General features: G+C 51.5%; 1 protein-coding gene across 1 annotated transcript in view; it reads left to right on the top strand.

The window, feature by feature from the left end:
* LOC123085900 (paladin) overlaps positions 1-10,937 on the top strand; it is a 40,560-nt gene extending 29,623 nt beyond the window's left edge. Inside the window, exon 19 of the mRNA XM_044507603.1 lies at positions 10,429-10,937. Within this exon, the coding sequence (XP_044363538.1) occupies positions 10,429-10,561 (133 nt within the window). The 3' untranslated portion in view covers positions 10,562-10,937. The remainder of the gene's footprint in view (positions 1-10,428) is intronic.
* Positions 10,938-12,492: the final 1,555 nt, after the last annotated feature.

Genomic DNA, 12,492 nt, shown 5'->3' on the forward strand with positions numbered 1-12,492 from the left:
CTCGGCGGGAGGGACGGGCGGCGAGGAAGCGGCCGCGCCCGAGCCCGAGGGTCGCCAGAGCCAGGGTCGTCCATTCGTCGGTCTCTGTTTGCTTACAGTGGTGGCTGTCCCCACTTCCAGTGTTCTCCCTCAGTTTTCCTCTTAGTTTATGGGCCTCGCTACAGTCTTCGAGGTGTGGACATGTTTTTGCCAGCGCTATCAACCCTTTGGTGATGCGTTGTACCTGTTTGTCGTTTGCCAGCAGCATGCTCTTCAGCACGGTGACTCCACCGTTGATGATTCCTACGCATAGAGTTCTACTATCTAGCGCCGGCTTGACTCTCTTCACTGCTGGTTGTCGTACTTGCCAATGTTGCCAGGCTGTGTGGTCAGCCTTGGAGTTTCATCGTGTCTGTGAGTTCTTGTCTCAGCTTCATAAGGAGTTTGAGCCATAGTGTGCTAAGTTGTTTGCTCGTGGCTGTATTGCATGAGATACGGGCGGAGGAGACTTGCCTTTGTGGGGCAGGTTTACTTGATATTCCCTCTGTGCTCTCTTTCTACGCCGTCTGCTATACCGTTTTCCCCCCGCTCCAGTGCTCCAGTGCTCCACCACTCCACTCCTCCTGCTGGCGAGGATCGCTCTTGTACTCATTGTGGCTACTACAAGGACGGTCACCTCGAGCTTGATTGGTTCAGGCTCTTGAATGTTAGGAAATATGCAACTTGTATTTTCATGAGGCCATAGGCCGATATATATACATGTACAGGTGTGGAACATATGCAGGAAACCCCTTATACAACGGGATAAATACAAAGGGGTACATGACTTATATTATAACTCTAACACCCCCCCTCAAACTCATGGTGGATGAACAACACTGAGTTTGGAGAGATAAAAGCCATGTTGTGCTCTAGTCTGGGCCTTCGTCAGGAAATCCGCCAACTGTAACTCAGAAGGCACATACTGAAGAGCAATAACCTGATCCTGCACACCAGCGCGCACATAGAAAGCATCAACACCAATATGCTTGGTGAGCTCATGCTTCACAGGATCGCGCGCAATGCTAATAGCACCTGTACTGTCAGATAAGAGCAGAGTCGGTGTAGTGACAGAAACACCAAAATCCTGAAGTAACCACCGTAACCAAGTCACCTCTGCCGTCAAAAGAGCCATTGCTCGCAACTCAGCCTCGACACTCGAACGGGAAACTGCAATCTGTTTCTTCGTCTTCCAGGCAATGAGAGAACCACCAAGAAAAACACAGTAAGCAGAAAGTGAACGGCGATCTGAGGGATCACTAGCCCACGTAGCATCCGAATAGGCCTGAAGCTGTAAAGAACTGGAGCGAGGAAAGAATAGACGGTGAGAGATCGTGCCCCGAAGATATCGAAGAACACGAAGGAGATGACTATAGTGAACCGATGTGGGAGCAGAGACGAACTGACTCAGAATATGAACCGGATAAGAGATGTCCGGACGAGTGACAGCTAGATAGACAAGACTGCCAACAAGATGACGATAACGCGTCGGGTCAGGGAGAGGATCACCATCAGTAGCACGGAGGTGAAGATTGAGCTCCATAGGAGTCTCAACAATGCGCTCGTCAGTAAGAGCAGCACGAGCAAGAAGATCCTGGATATACTTTTCCTGGGATATAAAAAAGCCATCAGAGGTAGAAGAGACTTCAATCCCAAGAAAGTAGCGAAGAGGTCCAAGATCAGACATAAGAAACTGCTCACTAAGACGAGCCTTTACAAAGGCAATATACTCAGGGTCGTCGCCAGTGATGATCATGTCATCAACATAGAGAAGAAGAAGAGTCCGACCACGAGTGGAAATGTGGACAAACAACGCTGGATCATGATCACTCGCTGAAAAACCAGCGGCAGTCACCACAGAGGCAAAACGCTCAAACCAGGCGCGAGGGGCTTGCTTAAGGCCATAGAGAGAGCGACGAAGACGACAGACCATGCCATCAGGAACAGAATACCCAGGTGGGGGCTGCATGTATACCTCCTCACGCAGCTCACCATTAAGAAAGGCATTCTTAACATCAAGCTGAGAAACAGACCAATGACGAATAGAGGCCACAGCAAGAAGTGTGCGGATAGTGGTCATATGGGCCACAGGAGCAAATGTCTCATCGTAATCACGACCATGCTCCTGCTGAAAACCACGAGCCACAAGACGAGCTTTGTAACGCTCAAGAGAACCATCAGAGCGAGTCTTAACCTTGTAGACCCACTTACAAGTGATGGGACGAACACCGGGAGGAAGAGAAACAAGATCCCACGTGCCGGTGCGCTCAAGAGCAGCAAGCTCCTCTGCCATCGCAAACTGCCATTCAGGATGAACAAGAGCATCGCGATAAGACGTAGGCTCGAGTATAGCCGAAAGAGCATATCGACTAGGAGAATAGCGGTCAGGGGGAGGGCGAGGCCGAGCCCGAAGACCATAAGGCGGCTGGGATGAGGAGGACGACGCACCAGAAGTAGATGGCACGTCAGTGGATTTATCTAGAACACGTGGACGACGAGTATAATGAAAAGGAAAGGAGGGAAGAGGTGGAATCACTGGAGGTGGAGACGGGGAATGTAGCGAGGACGAAGGTGGAGAAGGGGAAGGTATCAGTGATGAAGGTGGAGATGGGAAATGTGGCGGTGATGAAGGTGGAGAAGAATCTGTAGGAGAGGATGGCGTCGGATCTGCAACAGCAGGACGAGGAATAGGAATACTGGGCACAGAGGGAGGTGTGTCAGGAAAAGTGAGGAAAGAGATATCCTCCACTGAAAAGGTTGAGGAAGATGGACGCGGGTAGAAAGGACGAGACTCATCAAAAGTTACATCCCGAGAAATACGCATCCGACGACCGATAGGATCCCAACAACGATAGCCCTTATGCTCATCACTATAGCCTAAGAAGACACACTCAACAGACTGAGCGGACAGTTTGATGCGTTCACGAGGGGCTAGAAGAACATAGCAAACACAACCAAACAAACGAAGCGCCGAGTAATCAGGAGAACGATCAAAGAGACGCTCGAAAGGAACGCCACCCTGCAAAGCAGTGGAAGGCTGAAGGTTGATGAGATAGGTGGAAGTGGAAACAGCCTCGGCCCAAAAATGAGGTGGAAGAGAGGCGACGATCATCAACGCACGAGCCGTCTCAAGAAGGTGACGATGCTTGCGCTCAGCCACGCCATTCTGAGCATGAGCACCAGGACAAGAAACTGAGCAAGAGTACCTTGCTCGGCAAGAACTCCACGCAACATCTTGGAGATATACTCTCCAGCAGAGTCAGCACGGAACACACGAATAGGCGTAGAGAACTGAGTGTGGACCATGGCAGCAAAATGCTTATAGATAGATAAGACCTCACTACGAGAAGACATAAAATATATCCATGTGTGCCGAGAGAAATCATCTATGAAGATAATATAGTAGCGATGACCTCCCTTCGAGGCAAAGGGAGCTGGACCCCAGACATCAGAGTGAACAAGGTCAAAAGGACGCTGAGACACAGTGTCGCTGTGAGGATAAGGTAACTGGACCTGTTTACCAAGCCGACAGCCCTGACAGTCTAAAGACACACCGCCGGAGACGGATCCAAGAAGACCACGTCGAACTAAGGATGAGAGACGAGAGCCACATAGGTGACCAAGGCGATGATGCCACTGCTGAAAAGAGCTGGTAGACAAGGCAACAGAGGAGGAGAGACTGGCGGCAGCAGCAGCGGACGGAAGATGAAGCCAGTCAAGCTCCCAGAGACCCTAAGAGTCACGACGTCGAGGACCGGCACCAAGGAGAGTACCAGTATGGCGGTCCAGAACGGAACAAGAGTCAAAGTCGAGAATGACACGACAACCAGAGTCAACAATTTGTCCACCAGAAATGAGCTGCATGATAAGTCGGGGAACATGAGCAACATCAGGAACATGAAAAGAAGAAGTGCTAAGAATGCCTCGGCCAATAACCGGGAGAGAGGTACCATCAGCAGTAAGAACATGAACAGGAGAATCGAGAGGTCAAGTAGAGGACAGAGTGGATGAATCATGAGTCATATGAAAAGATGCTCCAGTATCAAGAATCCACGGAGATGTACCTGCTTGTGTAGAAGGTGGTCTCACAATGCCAGAAGAGTTAGCAGCAGAACCAGCAGAACCTGTCGATGGAGAACCGGAGGATGGAGCTAGCAGGCATCGAACTCGCACAATCTCCTGCTCGGTCAGGGGCGCAACTGAAGAGGTCGACGTAGATGCGCAATCTCCTCCTCAGTGAAGTACACAGCTGAAGTAGTCGACGCAGTAGCGCCGGGAGCACCGGGAGAGAAGCAGCCACCACCACCTGTGGAAGCCGCTAGATATGGCGGTGTAGCATGACCAGTAGTATCCACACAGGCCGGTGGAGGAGACGAGGCCGTATGTAGACAAGCGCCAAGCGTCAATGGAAGACGCCTGTGCGAGGCGGAGTCGACGGAACCATATGCACCAGCACTACCAGTGAAAGTCGCGAGAGGAGTCGACGTAGAGCGACGGTCACCATGTGCAGAGGTCGGGAGAAGAGTCGCGGAGGAGTGACCAACACAACAGGCGGAAGATGCCGTAGCGGACGACGTCACAGGCTGACGAGCACCAAGCATCGAGGAAAAGCGCATATGCGAGACAGGATCAGTGTAGGGTACGCCTTCCAAAATCAGCGGACAATGTGGAGAGGAAATTGTACCCGACGACATGATGCTTTCTTTTTTTTTCTTTTTTTTTATCGGAAGGCAACCAGTCAAACAGCCAACACAGCGGCCGAGCAAATCAGATCGAAATCAGTAGGCGGCGGCGGAGCAGAATCAAGTGGGGGAGGCTAGTGCACCACGTCACGGGCCTTCACGGGAGGAAGATGGTGCAGCAGCCGCATGTGAACAAGCACACATTGGGATGAGACTTGTACATGCACACGTCAGGTTCAGGCGGGCCGTCACGGGCCAACAGCGAGCGGCCGGATTAGTCTGCCCGACCTTGCAAACCACGTGGCGGCTGTGGCGTCCAAAAGAAGAAGCAGCGCCCCAGCGCGTGCTGAGGAGGCCGGCGGGCGTGGATGCTTCAGGCCGGGGCGGCGGATCAGGACCTGGCGTGGATGGATGGGTAAGATTCCACCGGAGCAGAATAGGAGAGGAAGCAGCAGCGGCCGTCCGGAGAGAAGGAAACGGAAACGGCTGTGCACGACGGGATCGAGCACGAGTTGCGGCGTGCGAAAAAAAAACCTAGGGCTCTAATACCATGTTAGGAAATATGCAACTTGTATTCCCATGAGGCCATAGGCCGATATATATACATGTACAGGTGTGGAACATATGCAGGAAACCCCTTATACAACGGGATAAATACAAAGGGGTACATGACTTATATTATAACTCTAACATTGAAGAAGCGACATCTACACCAGGCGCGCACAACAACTTCAGGGATTTGTCCTTGACTCAGCAGAATATTGTGCAACTTAAACGTCTGCTTGCAACTTCGGGTTCTAAACCAATAGGTTCTATCGGTCTTGTTGCTGACTCTTCTAGCTCAGTGAGACCACCCACTTCACAGTTAGGAGCACAACACAAGAGCTTTGCTTGGTTTTGGCCTTCGTCTCTATGATTTTTCTTTCGCTGCCATCGCATCTATAGTCTAGTATGTGCTATCTAGTTTTCTGTATTTTCGCTGCGTCCACCAAGACTGTTGCTCTTTTTCGTGTTTCTCATGTCATGTGAGTTCACCATACCTTATCCGTTAGCCTTTTGTCCTTGTCCTTTCTATAGGATTTTTGTGGCCTCCTTTTGAATTGTCGATCTACACCCATTCTCTTGCCGTCGAGCTTTTTTCGCCGCCGGTTTTCCTGGGCTATGGTTTTTTGCACAATGTTTCATTCTCTTGATGTACCATTTTCTTTTGACAACCCATCTTCTCTTGTATCTTCTACCGATGAGGTGTCTTCCTCTGATGCGACATCTTGTTTGTTGTTTATCCCCTTTGGCTTGACTCAACAGGTTTTTAAGACTCTTCATGCTGCGTCGAAACTGTCAAGACGTGGATTACGGAGTATTAGTATTAGTCTAGGAGTCCTTATTAGGCTGTGTTTCCTTCCTTGTACCGCAAGTCTTGTGTACTATATACTCCCTCCATTCCTAAATATAGGTCTTTTAGAGATTTCAATAAGAACTATATATGGATGTATATAGACATATTTTAGAGTGTAGATCCACTCATTTTGCTCCGTATTTAGTTTGCATTGAATCTCTACGAAGACTTATATTTAGGAGTGGAGGGAGTATTTATTAGGCTATGCATCCTTCCTTGTACTCCAAGTCTTGTGCACTATATATTTGCCCCTTGGGTTTTGCAATAGAGATAAGTTGCACCCATAACGGTTGTCTTATCCTTGTGCAAGCCATGCTCACCGCACCGCTGCACCCATCTTTCATCTTATCTCTGTTGATCCCCCTACCGTGGGTCTTCAAGGCTATTGACAAGATTCGTAGAGTCTTCTTTCAGAAAGGAACCGATGCCTTTGCGGGTGGGCATTGTTTGGTCAGTTGGAAGGTGATCTGTAGGCCAAAGTGAGCCGGTGGCCTCGGCATGCTTGACCTATAAATCATGTGTAGAGCCTTCAATCTACGCTGGGAGTGGAGGTCGTATGGCTGCTGACATTCCTTGGCGTTACTACGGCGCCTCACTGGAGGTTTAAGAAAAGGATCTGTTCAATGCTGCAGCAAAGGTTGTGGTTGGCAACGGCGAACACACCTACTTCTGATGCGTTAAGTGACTTGATGGTGTTTTCCTGGGCATGGTCGCACCGTAGATTGTCAACCTGATCGCTCCCTCAGAAAGGCGTCAAGGTGTTATGTGGCTGCTAGAAAGAGGGCGCGAGAGGGCCGGCCGGGGGCCTTTTTTGCCCACGGCCGATCAAGAGGGAAGGGATTTCCTTCTTAATTCTTGCTTGATTAGATTGATACATCTCCTCCCCTTATATAGAGAGGTTTACTTGACTCTTCAGCAAGGCTTACTTAACCCCTAAGCAAGCGACCCTTGTCTCTAATTAACCCTAAGACTAACGGGCTATACCACCAGCCCAGGCCCATCAGGCCCATTACGTACTCTAACACTACACCCCACCTGGACATGCAGCTTGTCCTCGAGCTGCAACCTAACCAACTTATAACCATGACTCGACGCAACACAAACCTAACACCTAAAAACAAGCCTTTTACATCTCGGCTTGTTTTATTACTCTCAACCTGAAATGGACTGGGACGCTTTATTTTGGACCCCTGTACATAAAGTGGACACTATCCGCACATCGGACGTGCATGTGTACAGCCACCTGGATCCCGTGGACACCATCTGGACAAAAGGAGTGCATGTGTATGGCCACCTGGAAGTGGTCGCACAGAGGCGCGCTCGCGGCGGCCGGCGGCGGAATGCAGTGGTGCTAAACGCTGCGCTCCTGTCGGTGACACCATGCCTTCTCCCTGCCGGACGGCTGTTGGTCTGCACCGCACAGAAAAGAGTGGAGGGCTTTCGATGTCATAGACTTTGAGGTTGCCCCCCAACCGAAGATGGAGAATGGCGAGGAGGGGTGCGCCCCCCAACCGCCGATGTCGTAGACTTTGAGGTCGTTGTCCGTGGGGAAAACAGCATGCCCGCCGCCCGGAAAAGCGCATGCCCAAGATCCCCGATGCAACGGACGAGATCGAGGTCCTTTGCGCAGTGAAGCGCAACTGGGAGGAGCGGCAGCTGCAGACCACGCATCTCCCGCATACGCCGACGCGCTAGGAGGCCGCGCACAGCAGCCTGCAGCCTCACCGCCGCCGACACGTGGTGGGTAGTGATCCAAGCCGGGAGCGGTGACGGCGACGGTGGGAACTTGATCTGCTGGATGGGGACGCCCTGGGACGGTGGCAACGCTGATGAGAACGAGGTCGTCGCAGTCCCGTCGTAGGGCATCCCATACTGGTACGAGATGACCGGCGCCCTGGTCGCGTCCGAGGGCGGCAGCGGCGGGGGTAGCTGCTATTGGTGTGGCAACGGAGGAGGTGGCTGCTGGGGATGCGGCTGGGGGCATAGGGCCTGACGAGGAAGGCCCTGATGCCCGTCACAGCCTGCCGTAATTCCAGGATTGCGGCTGTCATCTGCTCCGGGGTGAGGACAAGGGCGGACGATGCTGGGGCAGAGGGTGCAATCGCCCCTGAGGATGCCATCACGCGCAATGCCGGCGCGCCTGCTGTGTGGGGCAGCAGCGCCGATGAAGACGCTAGTGGCGGCGGGTAGGTGTGCGGCGGCGGCGGGTGGGAAGAACTCTGTGGAGGGCTGGACATGATTGAATCCGGGAAAGCTGATATCAAATTGTTATGTGGCTGCTAGAAGGAGGGCGCGAAAGGGCCGGCCGGAGGCCTTTTTTGCCCACGTCCAGGCAAGAGGGAAGGGATTTTCTTTTTAATTCTTGCTTGATTAGATTGATACATCTCTTCCCCTTATATGGAGAGTTTAATTGACTCCCCAGCAAGGCTTACTTGACCCCTAAGCAAGCGACCCTTATCTCTAATTAATCCTAAGACTAACAGGCTATACCGCCAGCCCAGACCCATTAGGCCCATTACGTACTCTAACACGAGGCCTTGCTTGATCCGGCTTGGTTAAAAGACATAAGGGGCACCTTAACATCCGTGCTTATCTTCAATTACTCGAGCTCTGGGAAAGAGTTTGCGGTTTAATCTCCACCCGGAGCACAAAGATAGCTGGTCATGATCGTGGGAGCCTGTCAGGAACCTGACCTTGGGCAACGCCAGTGACTTTAATTCCACCTCGGATATGGGAGAAGGCTAGGACCTCTTTATAAGGGAGAGTGCCACACTCCTCTAGGTCGGTCTTTTGGGATGTGATAGGCTCTCCGCTTGTAGTGGAGTGTCCGATGCGCATCAGAAACGTTCGATCATATGCCGATGGACCGGGAGCTGAGCTTGAGTTGCTAACAAGTGGTATCAGAGCTGGGCCCCATGCCACCCTAAGGGGGGCTTCCCTAGGGAGGGGGGTGGGGTGTCAGGAACCTGACCTTGGGCAACGGTAGTGACTTTAGTCCCACCCGGATATGGGAGGAGGCTAGGACCTCCTTATAAGGGAGAGTGTCACACTCCCTTCACGCTGGTCTTTTGAGATGTGATGGACTCTCCGCTTATAGTGGAGTGTCCAATGCGCACCTGAAACATCCGATCGTATGCCGATGGACCGGGAACTGGGCCTGGGTTGCTAACAGAGCCTAGCGGTAATTTCTTGGTCATGTCCGTCTATGCGGTGCACTTTGCCGCTTCCTCTAGGAGCAGCTTCGATGAGGTCATTTGGAAGGCTAAAGCCCCGCTCAAGTGCAAGCTCCACCTTTGGCTTGTGTCGTGCAAGAGAATCTGGACGACCGATCGCCTTGCCAAGAGAGGTCTCCCTCATAACAAGCAATTTTCCATGTGCAGTTTCGTGCCTGAGTACTGCAGTCATCTCTTCGCCGCTGCACCGTCACCAATATAGTTTGGAACTCCATCCTCCAATGGGCTAACTTACAGGCGTTTGTCCCCACCATGGACCAGGGCCTCGTGTCATGGTGGATCGCTGCTAGGGAAGCTTACCACGGCAAGGACAGGAAGAGGCTTGATTGTCGTGGTAGAAAGGAATGCTTGTTTTTTTTAAAGTACTTTATTGTGATCTGTGCCATAACTTGGTATTATAATTTGCATAAACCACACAGTTATATAAAGTAAACCATGATGTTACTTAAGTTGTATCTGCAAGTTTTGTGGGTGCTTCTACTGCCTACTTCATGCCAATAGGTTATTTTATAAGCAAGTGTCGTGGATTTAGTACAAAGTTGTTATTTTAGGATGGAGGGAGTACTATTTTATGACATCCAAGAATGTGATCACTTTGGGACTCTGTTCTAGCTTTCTGTTTGGTTAGTAAGTGTTGCATGGTCAAAAAGAAGATTATACAAAGTGTTATCTCCATAACTAAATATAAGATGTTTTTGAACTGCAAAAACATCATATATTTAGTAACAGAGGTAGTACTCCCTCCGTCCGAAAATACTTGTCATCAAAATAGATAAAAAGGGATATATCTAGAACTAAAATACATCTAGATACATCCCTTTTTATTCATTTTGATGACAAGTATTTCCGGACGGAGGGAGTACTAAATAACATGCAGTAGTAGCAGTTGTGACACAGGGATTTCGGAATTGACTAGTGTGGAAGCTATTTTTGTTTGCATTGTTTTGACTTTTAGCGTAATCCTAGACGTGCATTGTTGAATTTAATATATTTAGCTAGTCTCTCTGTCTCAAAATATAAGACGTTTTTTGACACTGGAGTACATGTTTTTAAATGTTGGCCTTATTAGTTTTCTGACTCTAAACTAATGCAATTGCAGGCGTTACTTCTTTCTGATAACATTTAGGTCCTACGTCCATTGTACATCCTTGCATGAAGTAACATTTGCGTCATGGATGGAGGCTAGGCCTGAACTCGGCCACCTCTGCGATAACTTAAAGCTGGATAGATAGTGGTCATTATTTTGGAGCCCGGGGTGTCTTGGGACTGGTGGACGCGTGGACTCAACCATTTCTGGACCTGAGAAGGTGGTACTAAAAGCGATGAGTAAGGAGTAAAGATAATTTGGAGGGAGTATGTATTGGCCGAAAGAGGGGCATTGTATTGAAAATTAACAGAGGCAAGCATGTATGTGTTTATATATTTATATATTGTCAAGCTTAAGTTGGACTAGGACAGTAAAGTTGAGCTTTCCGATCTACTCCCTCTGTCCGGTAATGTAAGACGCCATTTAACACTACACTAGTATAAAAAAAACATCCTACATTATGGGACAGAGGGAGTACATGTTTTTCACTGCTTCCAAATTATAGTCGTCATTTAGATGCATGGCCTTGTTTTGCTCAACAAACTGGACTTTAGGAGCTCTTCCTGTACTTTTTTTATATGCTCCTTGGGTAATATTTATGGATTGGCCATCTGTAAATTACGTGAACCTGCTTTTCATAACAGATTTATTTTCCTGTCGTAATCTGAAAATAAGAGAGGGCTCACTTATGCATAATATTGAACTTGTCATAGGCCGTCTGATTGAAAGCATGGCCAGACGTTGCTTCATTGGTGAAGTGGTCCGTTATAATTTGCTTCACGAAAGAAAATTCTTGGGCTCGAAACGCTTGACCCAACCCCTCTCCTCTCCCGCGACCGCGCCGCCCCCGTGGGCGGCTGGCCGCGCCCAGCCTTCTCCGCGCGCTTCTCCCTCCCCCTTCCTCTCTGTTGCCGTCGCCGGCGCTCGTTGCGGGGCTGGCCCGGGCGACGCTGGTGGCGGCGGCCCCCTGGCTTTTCCCCTCTCGGGTGTTCGTCGGCGCGGGTCGGGGCGACCACGGGCGATGCTTCTAGGTGGCGGCGGGGGCTCCTTGCGCGAGCGGGGGCGGACTTCTGGACAGCGGCGTCGCCGTTGGCGGCAGGGCGACGGTGGAGGCGCGGTCTGGCGGCGCCCGCTCGGCCCAGATCTGGGCCCTTCGGGCCCCATTTGGGCCTGGGCGGGCCGGCGGCGGGGTGGGTCTGCTTCGTGGCTTCCGGGAGGCGGGGGAGAGGCGATGAGCGCCAGGGTGCTGGTGGCGCCATCGCCGGCTTGCTGCAGCGTGGCGGCGGGGCTTAGCGGGCCCGTTTCGGGCTTGGCCGGGCCAGGGGTGGCTTGGCATGCCCTGCTGCTGCGTTCGGACGGCTACCGCGACGGTGCCAGAGGCTCTGACCTCCCGACGACGGTGGTGGAGGTGGTTCCCTCCCGTTCGGCTTCGGTGCCGCTTCTCCCTCCTCGGGACGCTTCTCTCCGGTCCTCTTGGCCTCGTGGTGGTGTTCATAGTGAGGCGGCGTGGGTGACGACGCAACCGCGATGGCGCATGGTGGTGGGCGGCGGTCTGGCTGGTCGGCTCCGGTCCGTTGGGCGGTGGGGATTGGAGTATGGGAGAAATCCTTGCCGGTCTTCAGCCCCGATGCGGTGACACCTGCGGGTGCCACCATTCCTTCATGGAGGGTGTCGGTGATATCCACCCCCCACCTCGCTCCGCGTGCCGGGGAAACCCTAGGACATGTCCGGGCAGGAGTGTCGTTGGCGTCGCTTTCCTTCTTGGAGGTGTTGTTTTGTACGTGGTGGTCCGGAGCCTCAGGTTGTAGTGGTTTGTCTCTGGTGGGCGTAGCGGTGGCGGGTCATCCACGCTCTGTCGAGCTGCCATTGTTGGCATTTGCTTCTTCTTCTTTTTTCTTTTGGGCTTGTTGTGTTGTTCGCCCCAGCGATCCTGTATCTGTGTTGGTTGCTTTGGAATACAAAGCGGGGGGAAACCCTTTTACGGTAATTTGCTTCATTGGTGAAGCAGTTGCAATAGAGTTTCTAGATAAAAGCAGTTAATACAGCAGAGTATTTGCAACCGGACTCCTCATATGC

The sequence above is a fragment of the Triticum aestivum genome, chromosome 4A, assembly GCF_018294505.1.
Source record: "Triticum aestivum cultivar Chinese Spring chromosome 4A, IWGSC CS RefSeq v2.1, whole genome shotgun sequence".
Lineage (NCBI taxonomy): Eukaryota > Viridiplantae > Streptophyta > Magnoliopsida > Poales > Poaceae > Triticum > Triticum aestivum.